Source organism: Hippichthys cyanospilos, chromosome 10 (assembly GCF_059441005.1).
Source record: "Hippichthys cyanospilos isolate Australia breed blue-spotted pipefish chromosome 10, RoL_Hcya_1.0, whole genome shotgun sequence".
In the NCBI taxonomy this organism is placed as follows: Eukaryota; Metazoa; Chordata; class Actinopteri; order Syngnathiformes; family Syngnathidae; genus Hippichthys; species Hippichthys cyanospilos.
Genome location: NC_142378.1, coordinates 9,219,087 through 9,238,451, shown reverse-complemented (window position 1 = coordinate 9,238,451; position 19,365 = coordinate 9,219,087). Strand labels below are relative to the sequence as shown.

Here is a 19,365-nt window from a genome sequence, read left to right as displayed (position 1 = left end):
GAAATGCACATGGTTCAATCCAACACACCATCGGTCGGTTTTACATCCAAATGTGTCACCACTAGTAATCCTGAGCTTGTATTTTAATTACAATTTTGATGGTTTCCACCCAAGGACAGAACAGTGGTTGTGTGGTCAACACTTTCTTAACAATAAAAGTTCAGGGTTTCAATGTGCTTGGATTTTTATTTTTTTTTAATTCAGATGAGTGGTTCTAATGTTTGAATTCTACTCCAGATTCATACTATCTGGGATGTGCATGGAATGTTATATGTGAGTGGTTATCATCTTCAACGGGTCTTTTTTTTTTTTTTGCCTCTCTTTGTTCTTCCCAAGTGTTTCGTTTTAGCTCTTTACTTTCTAGCTCATTGTTACCGGATTGTGTATTACTTGACTTGTCACCCATACCAAAAATAAAAACGCTGAGTTGATGATGTTCTGGGTCTTAAGATAGCACTTTTGGGAGGCTTTTTTTTAGATAAATGAAAAATAGATTTTATTTAGTATGAAGGCGGCAGAAATATTCATGAGCGTTTCAACGTGATAGTGAGCCGCAAAAGAGAAAAGCCACTTTTAATGCTTACGCAATTACCACAAATGTGAGAGTGAAATCGGTGTTTTTAAGTTTGCGGCAGTTTTTATTTTTTTTTAAGGGTAAATGAGACTTTTCTTATGTGAAACATTTTTTTGGGCACATGCTTACAAAAAAATGTTGCGTCCGCTGGTTGCGCATTGATTTGAAAGTATGCGTCCCTGGAAGAAATAATGCGTCTCGAATGGAGGCAAACGAGGACACTATATATGTGTGCGAGTGTGGGTTTGCTGTCACTAAAAAAGTTTGAAAGTCAGCAGATCTGCAGTGCTGCAGTGTTGGAATCCTCGACGTGACCAACAGCGTTAGACTTGTTGAAGTCCTTTAAATTACCACCTGGTCTGTACACTTCACATGACGGGTAGAATTTCATCTCGGCTTACTGGAGATAACCGGAACTGTGAAGACGAAGCAAGCAATGTAAAGGAATGACTGTGTGAAGGCCGGCCACTTGTTGTTCCTCTCATGTAGCTTTTTTTAACTCGTCTCATACTTGAACCGCCGGCATCCCAAGTCGTCACGCCGAGTTACGATAACGGTTGAAGTTAACTGAAGCGATGAAATCCCACATTTGGGATTTACAGTCCTGCTCACAGGTCTGTGATGTTGTGTTATGGGAGAACAACTCAGCGTCCATTGGATTTAGTGTATGTTCCATACACGAAGTGCAGGCCTCACCTGTTTCTTCCACGGAACATCATGAGACATAAAGCCCAGTTGTCGTTCGCCCAACCCTCCCTTCTTATACAACACATTTGCGCAAACCACCTCAAGATAGTCTTTCAAATTCTCATGTTGCAAGTGACATGGTGAAAATTACAAGGCTGACTGAAACAAACCTGAGGTTAAGATTTACACTCACAAAGAGTTTTTGTACATGAAAGAGAGTAGAGGGCTTCATTATAGTTTCACTGAGCTTTATAGCCAAGGGGAGCCACAGTCTCTCGTTAGATTACAGTCTGAGCGAGAAACAAGGCATATTAAAAGAATTATATCTCAGACTTTACATTGGTCCCTGTCACTCGCCAACACATGCATTTGAAGGGATTTACTTACATAGACCTTATTATTGTTTTCACTAATCTGCACCTACGCAATGCATGAATTTTCGAGGGCATGGGTGCATCAGCATGTGAGTCTGTGTGTACAGCCATCCCTGTAATAGACACCCCTGTGTCTGCACAGCATTAAATATCAGTCTGCTTGGCACATTCGGAGTTAATACTTGAAATTTGAAGCACGTACAATATAGAGAAAAGCTGCTGGGGTGGAGGTGGGGGGTTCAAGCTGTAGTCTGGCAGCTGTTATGTCTGTTCTTTATATTTTGTTGTCAAGGTGTAGATTACTGTGCAATAGTGGGAATTTTGTCATATGTATACACATTGATATGTGGGAAATATTAGACAACCAAAACTGACATAAATTAGCTATTAGGTTATGTTGCCTGAGATGTGAACGTATGGTATATTGCGCCGCAGCTCAAATGGACATGGCTCATGGGAAATTATTAGTTTCCTTTTCTCCGCTTTCCTCATATTTACTGCTGATATGCAAGCAATCAAACGCAGTCTTCCCGCTTCACATCCACAGATGCAACAGAGAGTGAAAGACATGTAATCCAATTTCCTCTGGATATTATCACTGTTATTGGCAGATATCTGAATGCATCTCAAACATATTGTGAATTACTGCAATTCTTTGTACTCAGTAACCACTCCATAGGTGCAGCCAGGGTATATATATATTGAGAAGACTGACTGAATGCGTATTGTGAGGGTGACATATTGTGGCAACAGAAAGAAAAAATCATTTTATGCATTAGTAGAGTTTGGACTCAGAAAAAGGCTGGACAACGCAACCACAGCGAGCATCAGAAACTAGACTCTGAAACTAGACTCTTAAAACTAGACTAAATTAAAATCTGAGACAAGACTTGGAAATCTAGAATGGAAACTAGACTAAGAAACTAGACTTGGAAACTAGACTCGGAAAGGAACTAGGACGTCGGCTTGAAAGCTAAGAGCGTAGAGCATAAATACATAAGTCTTCTATGACATAATAAAGACAAATAAAGAACCTATCCATCCATTCATTAGCACACCCACAACCCTTGTGAAATAAGAACCATAGCAACTGATACATCAAGGAACAAATCGGTCACCACAAGAGTAATTACAGGATATTTTATGACAAAGATGAGAAATACATAAACATGACAAAGGTGACAAATATATGACCATAGCAACTGATATCGCTACATAATTGACTGTTTTTCCACTGTTCATCGCCTCAAAGTTGACGGGTTCTTTATTTCTCATCCACCTATATGGTTGTTTGTTCTTTCATAAAGTGTGACTTCTCTCCAAAGGCAGCATGCTTGGCTTTTCTGTCTCTCTTAACTTTACTCGTTTCTCCCCCCATTAGTAGGATATTACCACCCAAAGTCAACAAAGACTACAGTAAGTCACCCACAAAATGGGAACAAGGAGATAAAGCTTCTAAGATCCCATTTGAAAATTATGCAGTTTTATGAGAATTTAGTAGTCAAGAATATGCAGGGCTAATGTTGTGCGGTAATAATAAAATGTTGCAGCACGTCTTAAAACACTTGGGAAAAACATGGCAAACATGCTGCAAATGAAACACTATTTGACTGTAGTTTCAAAATGGATTAGGTTAAGATTAAGGTTATACTACAGAACTATAATCTCTTGTTTGGGATGTATTTTACATTCCCCTTGCTTTTAAGGATTTAGTAGCGCTGATAAGTGTATGACTTCAAAGCTGGGAAACTACTACTATTATAGTAATATACTGTAATGTGCTATAATCAGAAGCTTTCTTTTTTTTCATTTGTAGGAAATATAATTTCTCAAAAAAGATTATCCTGATTATAAGATGAGGGAAGTCCAATTTTACCCATAAGCACGATAGTGTGGTAAAATAATCCATGATTTCACTGTAATAATTCAATTTATTGTGAGAAACTCTTTTGTTGGATGCATTTTTTACAAGATCACTTCAAGATATCACAAACTTTGCGAATTGAAGTTTCTTGAATCCTGCTAGCGGATTTGTCCACATGAGCTGTCAGAAAGGATGATAGCTCTACCAAATTATATTCATGACTGCAATTATATATTTTTTGTATTGTAATCCTGACAAGTGCAGATATTCAGTTTCTCTGTGATAGTCATCCAGATTTCAGCCAGAATAACTTTAAAGTAATATTAAAAGTCGTCATCCCGTACATGTGAGCAAAGCAATGCAGTCGAGCATCTGGCTCACTAAAACTTCCTTTTAGGAACGTAGCAGTGATTAGCTAATAATGTTTTGATAAGTATAACAAAATGCATAAAAGACGACAACAACCAAAATATTGTTGTGCTGGCCACTGGCTGAGATTTTGCTTTGCTTGTTCCGCCTTAAGTGTTGTCTTATGGTCATTAAATCAAGACTTTTTGAAGCAGCTGAGGTAAAACAGATCGCACAGCTGGGCTGCAATGACTCACTGGTGCGCTTGTTGTCAACCAGTTTGCTGCGGCAAGAACCCCTTGTTTCCTTTGATAGATTATTCAACAAAGGGTAGGAGATAATCATGCAATGTTTCATTTGCTAATCAGTTGTGAAATTGGAATAAAAATACTTATTCTTTGCCATGGCTACAATGAATATGAAAATGTGTGAAAGAAAACTATTGCCGGAGTGTTTACCTTTGTCAGTAAAGGAAATGATGTCAATTCTCCATCACCGTTCCCAAATGAAGCAACAGACAAGACATGACGAGGTAGAGCGATAGACCGCGCTCCAATTCCTGGACAGCTTTTGGGGTGCTGATTTAGCAAAAAATTCAACCATCTCTATCAAACAAACATTTCAATCTAGCTTTTAACAAACTGTAATATTATTTTTACCCCTGCCAAATTTGCAACAATGCGTGTTCCCTATCATGATGCAATGCTAATGGTAGAACAAACTTTCCATATTTGGGGGTCTCCAAAAAAGTGAATATTTGGGGATATGAGGATTCTGCCTTATGCCAGTGATAAATATATATATTTTTAATGTCTGTTCAGAAAATTAATATGTATATTTTAAGTACAGTGCATTGCATTTTTTAATTGATGTTTTGTGTTAATGTATTTCTTATAGTCATTAATAATAATAATAATCACGTAGGTGGAATTCAGCTCACAATTTGTGAAGCAAAGGTGCAGAAAAGTTTGATACCACTTTTTTTCAGACTGATACCAGTTGGAGAACTCAACTCACCAATACCATGACCGATATCTAGTGCTTTTGCTGCACCCCCCCCCCCCCCCCCAAAGTATAAAAAATAAATAATAATAATTTTAAAGAAATACCTCTTCATTGCAATATAGCATTTACATTCAAATGTCATAAAATAAATCACTTTTTTTTATTATTCTAATTTGTAATTTCTAATTCATGATCAACTGCTCGTAAATGACAACCGATAACTGGTTTTAGCTGTCATTGTGAGTACTGATTCTTCAAAATAAGGCCTACTATCTGCCTGATACTGATACTTGGCATCAGTAATCGCCCTTCCCTGCTCAACAGTAACAAGAAAGCAGACTAGCATCTTTCCAAGAATGACATTCCGTTTAATTTTTCTCGTCTTTTTTTTCTTTTTTTTTTTCTGCAGCAGCACGACTTGGACAATGACCCTTGAATTTAGCACAGTAACATAAATTAGACCAAGCCCGAATCTGTACAGATAAGCTACTGGCCCCCTTTAACCCAAGATGGAAGATTCTGGAATGACCTCACATTGTCGATTGAAAGAGATCCATTAAGCGTGATATATAAAACACATATCCTGTCAGTTTTAATTTGTTACTCTAGGATGACTGTGCCCCGGTGAGGTCCCATCTGACGTGTGTGTGTATGCATGCGTGTGTGTGTGTGAGTCTTCTGCGCTTATGTTGATGCATCCGCTCGGCATCTAGTTATACTCATTTCTTTCTTCTTCTGGGTTGCTTAAATGTTTGTTACCTAACCTTACCAATAATGTCACTACTACCAAGATTGTACAGACAAGTGCCACAAGGTGTGAAAGTGGAATTGCACAAAGAGCTTCGGAGTAAAGTTTGTCCTTATTATTATGTTTTAGCAGTGATTCGGATCATTTTGCTGCATGCGCTCATGTTCTATGAGAGCTAATTGAAGGTTCCCTTGAGCTGAACGCAGCACAGACATAATCAAGGATCTTATTACACTTACACCACCCGACCCAAAAGTGGGGTTTTGTCATAATCAAAGATGGTATTCAGCAAAATGCTGCCACCCTCATTACTAACAGCAACGCGATTTAAACTTGTACTCATAGACAGCTCCGTGAACAAGAGGCTATTTCAATACCTTTGGGTTAATTCCTCACAGCTTTTATTGGATTAAATTAAACCAAGCTATGGCATAAAGGTAATACGATTACTGTACTGCTGGCTGGCTGGATTACGAACTGGCAGCGTACTTTATGTACATGAGCAGCCGTGGTCAGAGTAGCTGCATTGTTTATGCATGAATATCTCAGGGCAGTAGACCCTGCATTCATATTAGCCTTTTCCTCACACAGGAAAGTAGATTTGTCTTCATTATGAACCTCCCAAATGAAATGCTTTAGCAGTTTAACTAATACCGATTCCATTCGATTCACTTCCGTTTGGAGGGCTTTCTTCTTCTCGCGTCTTTTTCTTAGTGGTTCTGTTTTCCTTGGTGAATTCTTTAATCCTCAGCCTTACTTGATTACTTCTATCATATTTAGACATAAGTCCTCATGCTCACGATGGCTCTCCTAAGGACATATGGGGATCACAAAGGGATCAATAGTTGGGCTGGGCAAGTCATTAGAGTACCTCAAGGCATTTTTGCTCAAGGCAATTTTTTTCTTGCCCCGATACCCCGATACCTGCTTATTTGTGTACATGTCAGAGAAAAATTGTCATGCCAATCACAGAAACAGTTGTTAATCCTCTGCATGACAGTAAAACACACTGAAAAAAAACATTAATAATAATAATATATGGACACTGATGCCTTGGCATACTTTCATCTTAAATTTGTTCCAGGCAGCTAACGGTTGTTCCAGGCAGCTAACGGCTTGACTGCAACTGTTGCTCCTGACTCCCAATACAAACAGCACAGTGTTGTTCTGAAATCACTTCCAATTGCCAAGTCAAGCTAACAAATGACTTAATTGCGACTTAATTGACTTTGACGTTGACATATGTCACCTGTTGTCAGTGTTTACTGGTGACTTGGGCTCTATTATAGCTGTATCTAGCATAAATTAGCCGCTAGCTAGCAAAAGTGCTATATATAGGCTGGCGTGGCAGGCATAAATTATTCTCTACACTTTGACGCCCATAGCCTGGCATAGTTGTTTTGTTCTCAATTTTTAACAAATCAGAGTGAATCAAATGTTTTGTTTCAGCCAATTAGTCTCTGATTAGATTCGTATAAAATCTAATGTTTCTCGTGTGCAGCACAGTTTAAATAACCAAAAGATTGTTGATGAATAAATTCAGATCAAATTTGGAGTCATTTCTAATTTCGAAGCAATCACTTATTTGCTGGTAAGTGTTTACAATTGTTTATATATATATATATATATATATATATATATATATATATATATATATATATATATATATATATATATATATATATATATATATATATAGTTGCATCTCAATACATAGTATTATCTCACGATGCTTCTGTGTGTCTGGCTCTGCCATTTCCCTGTGAGGGCCCGGTGCCTCCAGCTCACACACACACAAAGATCGACAATATGTCGCGCATCTCTCTCTCATCACACTCAGGCTGAGAGGCTGCATCATACATATACATATCTATATCTTTATCTATATCTATATATATATCATCTGTATCTGTATATGTATATGTATGATATATATATATATATATATATATATATATATATATATATATATATATATATATATATATATATATATATATATATATATATATATATATATATATATATATATTAGTTTTTATTTTTTTTAATTTTTTCCTCCATCACGGCGGGTGGGCACCTTAAACTATGGAGGGCCACATACCGACTGTGCACTTCCTAACCAGTAGGACACAACTCATTCACTACCAGCCCAGTTAAAATGGATTTTTAACTTAAATAGCTTGTAATGACAGTGATTCACATATTCATTGCCAGCCTAGCAAAATGGATCTTTGACATCCATTGCCATCCATCGTAATCTTTTTTTTTTTTTTTTTTTTAGAAGCCACATACAGAATGGTATAATAATAAAATAATGCCTAAACCGATATCTAAAAATCCACTGTCTTGAACAACGAAATATTTGGCACAAACAAAAGTATGCACATGCGGCTGCAACTTTTCAAAACAACGAACTGCAGTGCCATTTACACAATTGTGTAAACACACCATTAGGACACATCAAGGAGCTCATTCTAGTTATCATGCTAGATTTAGCCAGCATATCACAGCATATTGATGTGGTGAAAGATTTTTTTGTGAAATAAACAAAGGCATATATGCAATATTTAATTGAACTGCATTCCCCTGACTATCATATTCTTTATAAGAATATTATTCAGCATTTTAAACATGAAATTTTTGGGGATAAATGTGAATGTGTTATTTCCCATTGGTACTATTTTGAATAAACAATATAAGATTACTTTTACAGGTTACAGTTTACAGTCCTAAGAGAATATTTTAGAGTGATTAAAGTTTCTTATTTTAATTTGTTACCATTGTGCTTATTCACATTGAATCAATTTGGGGTATTGTAAGAATTTGAATCCTCCATGTCCTAGGCAATATATTGTGTATCAGCCATTGCATCAGATATGGGCCGGTTGATTAGATAAAGGCTGTTTTTAGACCTCATTGGTGAAAAAATAAAGTGAAACGTATTTTATGAGATCATACAAGAGTGTGTGGCTAAACACTATGGTAATCTATGACAAGGGGCCCAATTGAATTTGCGATGATGACAAGATAGTTGTAAATTGACCTGCCAGAAGACCGTACTTGGATTACAGTGAATGCCGCGTAGATTTACTGACTGGAATTGCAAAACCCTTCTCTTAAATCATGCTGGCAACCTTCAGATTGAGTTTTTTTCATTTCATCAGTCATTATATTTCTACCTTTGTTCCCCACCAATGGAAACTAAAGATTTGATCTATGGGCGCACCATTTTTTTTGTTCACCGAACATTTTCAGGCAAAAAAATAGCAAAAATGCATGTTTATATTTTGGCAGAAAGACAATTCAAATTATTCGGTTTTGGTGCATCCCGAAAGTTATCCTTACTGTCTTTATGCTATAAGTAGGCAGTCTGGATTTTGAAAAGAAAAGCAACCATTGGAAGACATAATTTCTCATCTTTTTTTTTTTTGTAACATCAGATGAGTTGTGAAAAACATCAAGACATTGAGGCAGACGTTTTGTGCAAATACCAGCAGAGAATGGAGGCTAAGCACAGGTTGTCTCCTTGAGCGCTTTGACTGCTGGTGCAGATAACAATTTCTCTGCTTTGAGTAAAAGACTCTGCCACTCAGCGATGCGTGGCGGAAGACTGAGTTTATAGCTGATATATAACGCGATAAAGCAACCTACGTACATGTAAACTACATCTACATGTTGTAGATAAATAAATTCCACGGGTCAGCAGAGCTAATGTGTCAGAAGGGTGGGGGGTGGGTAGGGATGCTATCCCATTATCTAATAGAGAGCGAGATACAGGGGTGTTCCCATCTTTCTTGCAATCCAACCCAAAGACAAAAGCTGTCTTCTTTGTCTCCGATCGCCTCGTTTTCGCTCTGAATTTCTTTGTCATGTCGACGTGCACCTCCCCCACTCCCTTCCCTTCCATCCTCAGCTTCTCTTGTCCTGTGCCGCCGACTCCCTCCTCCATCCGTTGGCTCGCTGTCAGCTTGTTTCATCAATGCTTTCGCGCCAGGGGTTGCGTCGCTCGGAGCGGCCGGGCTCGGCCGGCGCGCCGGCGCAGCGTCTCACGCAGCACGCTCTACAGGCAGCCTAATGGAGGAAATCTAAGTACTCAAATGCGATTAAATTCACAGTGCACCTTGCATCCTAATTGGAGCCTCTGCTATCGATAAAATGTGGCCCTTTTTGATGTGCCTTGCAAATAATTTAGGAATAATATCATGTAGTTCATTTACATATTTACATTATTTTTTGATTCAACTTTGTAAACCCTGGTGGGAATCAGCCAAAAAACAGTTCTTGTCATGCAAAATACAAATCAATTTACTTTTTGTATCATCACCTGAAGGCCAGCTTACATGGACTAAATCTACCATTTAAAATGTTCATTCTTCTTGACTGAAGAAGCACTTGATTTCAGCATCTCGTCTGACAGTTTAGGCAGTATTTTTTTTTTTTCATGATACACACTGTATAACAAGAGTGAGAAACTGTGATAAAATGTAGGTGTTGTTAAAGTGTGTTGTATTGGTTGCTAACAGCAAAAATTAATATGTATATTATTGTCTCAATTAACATATGAATTGGGTTGTAAAGACATTTTAATTGCCTTACCTTTATTAAAATCATTAAATTTTTAAATAGATTCAGACAATTCACAGTTTTGTTTTTCCATAGTAAAAATCGCTTTTTCTTGCATGTAATTCAACACAGATAATCAATCAACTTTCTGAGAGGATTATAGAACTTGGATAATATTCACTACTGAGAAGCTGAAATTGATATGAAAAAAAATCAAAACGATTCATTGACGATTAAACTGCTTAATCGTTGTCCCTCTAATTATACCATACAAATTACAAATACAAAATTATACTATTATTTACAAGTTCTAACTAAAAAAATATGTATAAAATGAATATATCACAAACGTACATTATTGCTCTGAATAAACATTTGCAAGTTCACAAGACAGTTCAGTTGGTACATGCGATTTTAACAGGGTTTCTTTAGATATCGGCAAATCAAGTTCAATATGGAGCAATGCCGGGACGGTTTATTGTTTTCAAGTTAAAACAGTAATCGGAACATGGAACAGCATTGCTAAATTGTGTAATAGTGACTTATTTACAAAACATTGTACTTTATTTTATTACTTTAACATTTGTACTTTATTTTATTATTATATTATTATTATATTATATTATATTATATTATATTATATTATATTATATTATATTATATTATATTATATTATATTATTATATATACTATATTATATTATAGTATTAAATTTTGTTAAGTTTTACATGGACGAGTCAGACTGCCTAGAAATAAAACCAATAATAAATCATCAATAGCTCCGTTCATGTCTTTAAAAGTTTATGTCTTTAAAATAAAATCACAGAAAAACGTTTTATGCTTGTTAAACGATACTCAGCTGAAAAATAAAACAACATTTCACCTGGGGTCCATCAATAAAAGAAAGCTTGAGAGCCACTGTTCTCGACCATGTATTTCTAGTGAGTGTGCCACGCTAATGCATCACATATTGTTCAATGTAAGGAGTGCACTATTTTCTGCTTTCCTGGGAAAGAAACATATTGTTTTTGCTCGAGGCGTTGCATGAGTTACTGCACACCTGCTTTATCAGAGTCGAGCTTGCGGAAAATGGATGGAGAGGTAGCTTCGCAACACACGTTTTTGCGTCGCTCTGATGAAATTTAATCATCCATCCCTCAAAATCTTCCAGGCAGAATTGACTGCCAGCCAGGAGGTTGTTACTGTAATTATTGTCTTGTTCACTACAGACTGAGTGCGGTGGATAAGCCATCATCAACGGGAAGGCAAATACGCTTGTTGAACAAAGCACTTAGCTGCAATTTACACAACAGGATACTTGGATATATAAGCATTAGAGCGGTGAACATGACGAGGACAAGGAAGAAAAAAATCGCAAAATGTTACCTATGGGGGAAGCCATTAAATTTTAAGCTATACTCGAGGGCGTCTGCCCACCAGAAGTTTCAGCGTTGACTAGCTGCTAAACTTTTACTGCTATAGATGATATATTCCACATTAAGGACGGCGGGGGTGCCACACTAATGAGCTGACCTTAAAGTGCACCCAGACAGCGGAGCATGTTTTCTACAGTTTGACTGATACATGAAAATCATGCTTTTTTTCATATGCCTCACAAAGTTTTCATCTGAAGAAGAAGTGAAAAATAAAATATTGGTTTTGGTCATCCATGTGCAAGCCACAATTTTAATGAAGATAAATGTAAACAACGTGTGTGTAAATGTTCAAGTTTTTTTCATGTCATATCTTAAGTACCAAACTTTAGCAATTTTGCTGTATGTCTTTATCTCGAACTTGGGATGTCCCTAGCCGATATTGATATCAGATATTGATCTGGTCCGTGCTCTGTTCCTGCTTGCTATCCAATAAATGGGTCATATAGTCTTTGTATCTACTTTTGCTGACTGTGGCTCTTGCTTTGAATAGCATTATTTGGTCACGACTCTTCAAAATTTCAGATGAAAGAACAAATGAAAACATGTATCACTTCTAAGATCATATCAGATCAATAATCGTTGGGTTCTGGATTCAAAGTGAATGGGTTATGCTCGGACATTCTCACCATTTTTAAGTTACGCTCTTTTCAAATATTTCTCAACCTGTATTTTCAGGTAATGTACCCCCTGTGATTTGTTTTTAAGTCAAGTATCCCCTAATCATCGTTACGGAAAGGTATGTCGCTCATGACAATTTCCATCCATGTAAAACTTAAACTAAGGGCATACAAGGTTTTCCAAAGGAATCCCTATAAGATAATTTAGCAAGGAATTGTTTCAATTAATTTTCTATAACTTTGAAAAGCAAGATGTTCTGTTCCTATTGCAGTAGCATTAAATTAAAAGAGCTGGTGCCAACTGAGAGACCCTGTTAAAAGTTCACATAGGCACTGACATACATAACCTCATTTGAGAACCTCCGGGGTAGTAAAATGATCCATTTGTATGTAGATTGGCACACAGTGATTAATCAACAAGGAATCAATTAATTTTTTAGTCATTTCTGGTCATTCATTGATCATTTTTAGACAGTAGAATTGAATACTGTCCAAATCCTTGTAATTTCAGCCTCTCAAAAAAGACATTTATTGATTAATCGACGTAATAATTGATTGTTAAAATAATCGTTAGCTGCAGCCCTAATGTGAATAAACGCTTTTGAGATGAGGCTTTTGTCATTGAAAAGCACACGTTGTTTATTACAGACTGACAGCTCTGGCCTGACATGCATATTGCAAAAATGTATTTCTGCCGCTTTGCAGTTTTCTCGAGCTGCGGCCTAAACTCTGCAGCCGATGCTTTTGTTGCGTAAGCACACCCTTAAATAAAATCACACGGTGTCTTTTTTGCAGCTCCGCCTTTATCTCAGGCCACCGTGTCCCCCCAGCCTCTGAGAACGACGGCCGCCACCACAACAACCACAGTGCACCGAGGCGTGGCCAACAACACCAGCACCACAACAAGGCCCAAGGAGGGCGGCAAGGGAGCGGCCAGACCCCCTCCCGTGATCCTGCAGACAACTTCCCCTCCGCCCCTGGAGTCGTTCCCCCTGCCCGAGCGCTTCTGCGAGGCCGTCGAGAAGAGAGACATCATGTGGCCCCAGACCCAGCGGGGCATGCTGGTGGAGCGACCTTGTCCCAAGGGAACCCGAGGTAAACATGGCCCATCTCATCTCGTGGGGCTCCTGACATGTTGCGCCCTTCAAAAAAATAGCCGAGTTTGTCGAATGTGTCCGTTATACCGATGTGCGCTGATCTCTCGTGTGCCCCCTAATGCGAGCGCGGGGAGGCAGTGAAGGCAGTTTCCAATAGCGTGCCTATCGCTGTTTGTTGTCATGTCCAAACATAATTAAGCAATCTGTAACGGCTCTGTTGCAGGCTCAGCTGTTTAGGCCCAGAACACGGCATGGCGACATGCACTCATATTGGACTGTGTGTGAAATTGTGTTAAGCCACATGGCTAATTAGGACGGAAAAATGTTAACCAATTTCGAGCAAAAACAAAGTCTTGCGAGAGCAAAACTAGTTTACTTGATTAAACTGTTGTTCTTGTTTTCCCCTACAGGCACAGCATCTTATTTATGTGTCCTTTCCACCGGGGCCTGGCACCCTAAGGGCCCTGATCTCAGCAACTGCACCTCCCACTGGGTCAACCAGGTAGCCCAGAAGGTGAACACGAGCTCCTTATTTCTGTTTTTCTTCACAGTGTTACTTACTAAAACTGTCCCATATAAGGATTTTTTTTTCTCCAATAATAAATGTATTGACACTCAACATTAATAAAACAGCAGTGTGCCATGTGTAATTTTAAGTACCACACTATGAAATGCACTATTTACATTCTTATTCTAGTGTAGGTTATCGTTAGAAACAAAGCTGTTAATAGCAAATCTGTCTTCATGCACCAATGTAAACAAGGTTGAATCCCCCCTCCGCAGATCCGCAGTGGTGAAAACGCAGCAAACTTGGCTAATGAATTGGCAAAGCACACCAAAAACCCAATCTACGCGGGGGACGTCAGCTCCTCAGTGCGCCTCATGGAGCAGCTGGTGGACATTCTGGATGCTCAGCTGCAAGAGCTCCGCCCTAGCGAAAAGGACTCTGCAGGACGAAGCTTCAACAAGGTAATTTTACTCGTGAGAAAAAACTGAAAGACAACATAATTTGGAACCTCCATAGTTTAGTGTGCTAGCTGGTTTATTTTTTTGTGTGTGTTTCAAAAGAACGTCAATACCAAAAAAAAAAAAAAAAAAAGGCAAAATCTTGTAGTTGTATCGCATGATGCATGATTGCGGTTTGACCGCCAAATATTTAGGCAATTAATCTGGCATTATTTCAGCTCTGAATGTTGGTCACTATGATTGATTGTTTAAGAATCCATCTGCAGTTCTGCAAAAAAAGTATTTGTTCTCTTCCACATATTTATAGATGAATTTTCATTCCACGGATTTGCGCAAATTGCAACTTGCACAAAAGCAAACTGATAACAGAAGCACCAAATTTGGAAAAAAATTACATTCTAATATTGAAAAAATTACATGAATAAATACACTACTATGAGGTGGGTTTTGATGTGAGGGTTTATTTCATTTTGTCAGAGAGGTTTTAAGTGTTTTCTTAATGGATTTAATTGCAAGTCACGTTTGCTAATTAATATGCATACATTTGGCTCTTTCGAAATGGTTTAATCGACAGTTTATTTCCCCGTTTTTTCTTTTACCTCGACCATTGTCTTATAACGGAGGCAGTGTAACCATATGAATAATAACTTGGGAGTTTTTCTTATACTTAAATGTGTTGCATTACCATCTTTGCTCTTTTGAGCTGTGAAAAATTATGTCTTAAAAAAACTACCTCTATACTTGAATCTATGAGAATCTATGACATCTATGAGTTGTAGTCTTTAGCATGTTTTCTGCTGGAAAGCAGACGATAAACATACATGCTCAGACATTCGATTTTCAGATGTCTTTGGTGATATTTCTCACTGTAAATCTCTCCTTGAAAGTCGTCGTACTATATGGAAAAACTTTTTTCTACACTGTGACAATAAACACTTTGAATCTTGAATTTCTCAAGATTCCTCTTGGAATTTGGGAAAAGTATAAAGAAAAGTCACTTCATTTGGCAGACACCAAAGCAACAAAAAATCCTGCGTGATCAGTGAAATTCAAGTCATGTTTTCAATATTAATTGGTTTAACATCAATTTGAGAAGTGGGCAAATACTTTTGATGCAGTGTGCTAATGGGACTCAATCTTGTGCAAAGTGCAACCAAAAAAACAAGAAATGTCGGTCATACAATGTATGTAATGATCACAAATGTCATCCAAATCCGTTATTATTCATTGACCTTCAGGTAAGAAGCAAGAGTCATTGATGAGATGAGTTTGTGTATCCATCCTGTCAGGCTTAGTTAGACTTCATCTGTCTTTTTCTCTCTTCTTTTTCTTATTGAATTAAAACAAACAAAAAAAAAGCTTCAAAAACGAGAAAGGACATGCAGGGCGTACATGAAGGTACTGGAGCGATTGCTCTTGTCCCCGAAATCCCATGCTTGCTGCCACTCCCTTCGCTATGCCCATGCTATATGACCAGCTCGCATTTTGCAGCATGTACTCTTTATTTTTTTATTTTTTCACTGATATGTACTCACTCTATCCTGTCTTGGTTCTAAGTTATACCTTCATATGCACAACCACAATCAAGTCAAAATGAAACAATACAGTCACCTGCCGTTGCATAGCTGATACTGAATAATACATGTCTTAGGTTTAATCTCTTCATTTGGACTATGACCCAAGATGAAACATCTGTAGTCATAAAAGCCAGACTCCAACATGCTGTCCCGCTTGTTTTGCTTTCTTGTCAATTTCTTCCGGGTTCATCCGAACGTTATCTAAAATAAAAAAACTAATCCCATTTTCCTCATACTTTTTTTTTTTCTTTTCAAGGACCACCATCACCTGACTTTTTATCATCCGCAAAGTCAAAACTTTAGCTCTTGTTTTACAATAACCGGTTTGAGGTCATTGGAGTAATTGTTTTCTGTAAATTAGTGCGATTTGTTCCACTTGGATAATAGGGTTACATAGGCCAAACATTTTTTTTTTTTTTTTTTCTCCGTGAATGCTGTCAGGTTGTGTTTATGCATCACAGTGTTTTGTCCAAATATATCCCTCCTCCACTAGGGACGTCCACGTCCTCTGCCTGCCACCAAAGTCAACACCTTCATCCATGCAGATCTGTCTTTTGGGACATTATTAAACCAGATTGAGCAAAGTCACAAGCCACACTTAAAAGACTAATTTCATGATGAATGGACAAAAAACTCCAAATCTCTCATCAAATCTCTATCCTCATGTTTTAGTTAAGAGTATACACATTAAAATGTGTAAATGCAAGTTGCTCCTCCCAACTTCCACTCTTCAGTGATGTTTTTGGTCATCTTTCGTGACTTTTTTTTGCTCATATGTATTTAAAAAAAACCTGAGCCACAATTGGTTGTTACCTTAGCACAGACCACACGTAATTTCATTTTCGGTTAACAGCAAGAGGCAAAATGGTGGCCCCTGAAATGGATAATAAACGAGTAGGGTTTGCAGCTCACTTTTGATTCCACAAAATCAAAATAAACCAGAATGTGAATGTTGCGTTTGTACTAGTGGGGCTGCCAAATTTTGGCATTGATTTGAATTTTAACAATCATGGGGACCAGTCCGATCGCCAATCGATTATAGAATACAGTGTATGAGGAAGAGAGTCTAAATGCATTTGTCAATCGGGTATTTGAAAGCATACTGACAGTGCCTATGGAAGCTCTGGCATGAAGATTGATGACTGAGCATTATATGATCCATGTCATATTTGATGCACATGAATCACTTAAGCTGCCGTCTCCACACACGGCATCTTTTAACACCACCTGTCTCTTCCATTGATTACTTGATTAGACATATTGATCTGATTATTTCCTGAAGAAAGCAGAGGTGAAGGAAAGTTTAGAGATTTTGCCCCTTACATTAGTGAATGTAAGCAACTGGAAAAGCAGTGACAAAATGACAAATAAATTGTGATGATTTAACTCGTTAAATCACAAAGACATATTTTTAAGCGCTACCATTCAATCGCGGATTGAAACCGAAAGCCTGGACAAAGGTAGAGTGATATGTATTTTTTGTAAGAAGGAACTTGCTTACCACAGAAGCAGCAAAAGTTTAGCTTACCACATAAATGCAAAGCACCCATGCAAATTAAGCAAGCCATAGCAAAGCTCTTTGCCAAACTAAACTCGAAAACTCCCCGCGTTTGAGCAATCTACAATAGACATGAGTACAATTTTATTTCAGTGTTATTTTCTAATTATTTGGCGAAAAACTAAAACAGCACCATGCCTCCTGATGGCTGAAACTAAAGGTTGCATCCAGCACTTTAGACTAACCTCAAACACAGCAGAAGGTAAATGGTTACAACTGCATGTGTTAGTCTACTCAGGAAAATAAATGACTCAAGCCACTTTTTTGTTGTTATATAGCAATTTTTTATCTGCCACAATACATTTTTTTATCAAAATTAAAAAATTCGGAGGTTTCTTTTTCATATTTTTTTAGGTGAGATTTTAAAAATGAAATTAAGTGGTTTTTTCATCTATTGACAGTAAAATTAGAACTGCATTATTGCGTGGGAGTCACATGTATTCAGTTATAATTTGCATGCTCGCAGTAAGTAGACAGTTGTAATAAACAAGGGAACTTTTCCAATTGTCGCACTTGAAGCGTGAACATGCTTTTGAGTTAATTTCCCCCTATTGGGCCAGACCTGCTCATTGCCTACTCTTTACCCAGAAGTGGGTGCCCTGGTGAGACGTCCTTGAAAAAGAAAGTGAATCTGCCTGCACTTATCATCCACAGTTTTAGTTTGCAACTCTCTTTTTGTCATCACATGCTTGTAACATCATGCATAGAGTCCTCAAGGGCTGTGAAAATACTGTTTTTATTGTCTGATCATATTAGAATCCTTATTGTGACGCTTGCGCTCAACTTTTTAATCATCAGTGTCTGCATGCCTCTTTCTCATAACTGTCAATGTCGATATTCTTTTTTCCGCTAAAAAATACTGTTCGCATTTAGCTGCATTTTGACGTTCTTGTGTGGTTTGACACAGGCCATTGTGGATACAGTTAACAACCTGCTCCGACCTGAGGCTTTAAAGTCCTGGCAGGACATGAACAGTACGGAGCAGACGCATGCCGCCACCATGTTATTGGACACCTTGGAGGAAGGTGCCTTCGTGTTCGCGGACAACCTCATGGAGCCCGCCATCGTCAAAGTTCCTGCTGAAAATATAAGTGAGTTGGAAAAGTGGAACAACGATTCACACAATTTCAGATTGTATCATTTGATTAAGGGAAATACTTGTAAAAAGAAAAAATGGCTCCATAAAATAAGACAGAGAGATATGGGTAGTTTGAGCCAAAAGATTGTGACCGCATTGTTTTCACTAAAAGAAACAAGCAGACTGAACCATCGTCTGAGTCTATCCTTGTTCACACACAGGGGCAAAATTAGGAGATTGAACCACTGTCGGAATCCATCCTTGTTGACACGCAGGGGCATAAAGATTAGATTTATTTTGTGATCAAAATTCCTCAGAATTCATTCAGTTTCTAATGTTTATTTATATCTTCTTTTGAAATATGTGCCTTTAATTTGAAAGGTCGCACTATATTTCTGTTTCTTGCACTGTTTGTTGTGTCCCGTCACTCCAAACACGTCCTAGGTGTCGTTCAATCACGCAAACTGCATTAACTGCAATTCAAATGTTCTTTTGTTATGCAGTGCATAGTTTTCTGAAGCAAGCCTCGCAGAGCCGCAACATAAGGATGAAAGAACCACACGTAGCTCTGGAGCCGCATGTTGCCGGCACCCGGTCTAGACTCTGTAACTTTATAGATTGATGCCAGCGTTAGTCTGCTATGGGAAATTTTATTTAGCATACACATATGCTTTTTCTTTGTGTTTTTGCATCGCTTCATTAAGCAAGTGTTATACAAGGATGAAGTGATCCTGTTTTGATGGACGTTTATATTGTGTTGGGGTAAAACGATCGTGGGTTTTTAAAGGAAAGACTTGACATCAATCTCCATATTCTTGTTTCATAGTCATATACCTATCCAAACATGCTGTTATGACTGACAACCGTTTT

General features: G+C 37.8%; 1 protein-coding gene across 20 annotated transcripts in view; it reads left to right on the top strand.

The window, feature by feature from the left end:
* The window catches only part of adgrl2a (adhesion G protein-coupled receptor L2a), a 119,173-nt gene that overhangs the window by 74,301 nt on the left and 25,507 nt on the right, over positions 1-19,365 (top strand). For 15 of the 20 annotated variants that reach the window (XM_088425254.1, XM_088425257.1, XM_088425252.1 and 12 more), the window contains exons 6-10: positions 13,015-13,314; positions 13,727-13,830; positions 14,100-14,285; positions 15,642-15,680; positions 18,325-18,508. In XM_088425254.1, coding sequence (XP_088281380.1) covers positions 13,015-13,314; positions 13,727-13,830; positions 14,100-14,285; positions 15,642-15,680; positions 18,325-18,508 — 813 coding nt within the window. The remainder of the gene's footprint in view (positions 1-13,014; positions 13,315-13,726; positions 13,831-14,099; positions 14,286-15,641; positions 15,681-18,324; positions 18,509-19,365) is intronic. The other 5 variants (XM_088425272.1, XM_088425269.1, XM_088425253.1 and 2 more) reach the window with 1 other exon arrangement.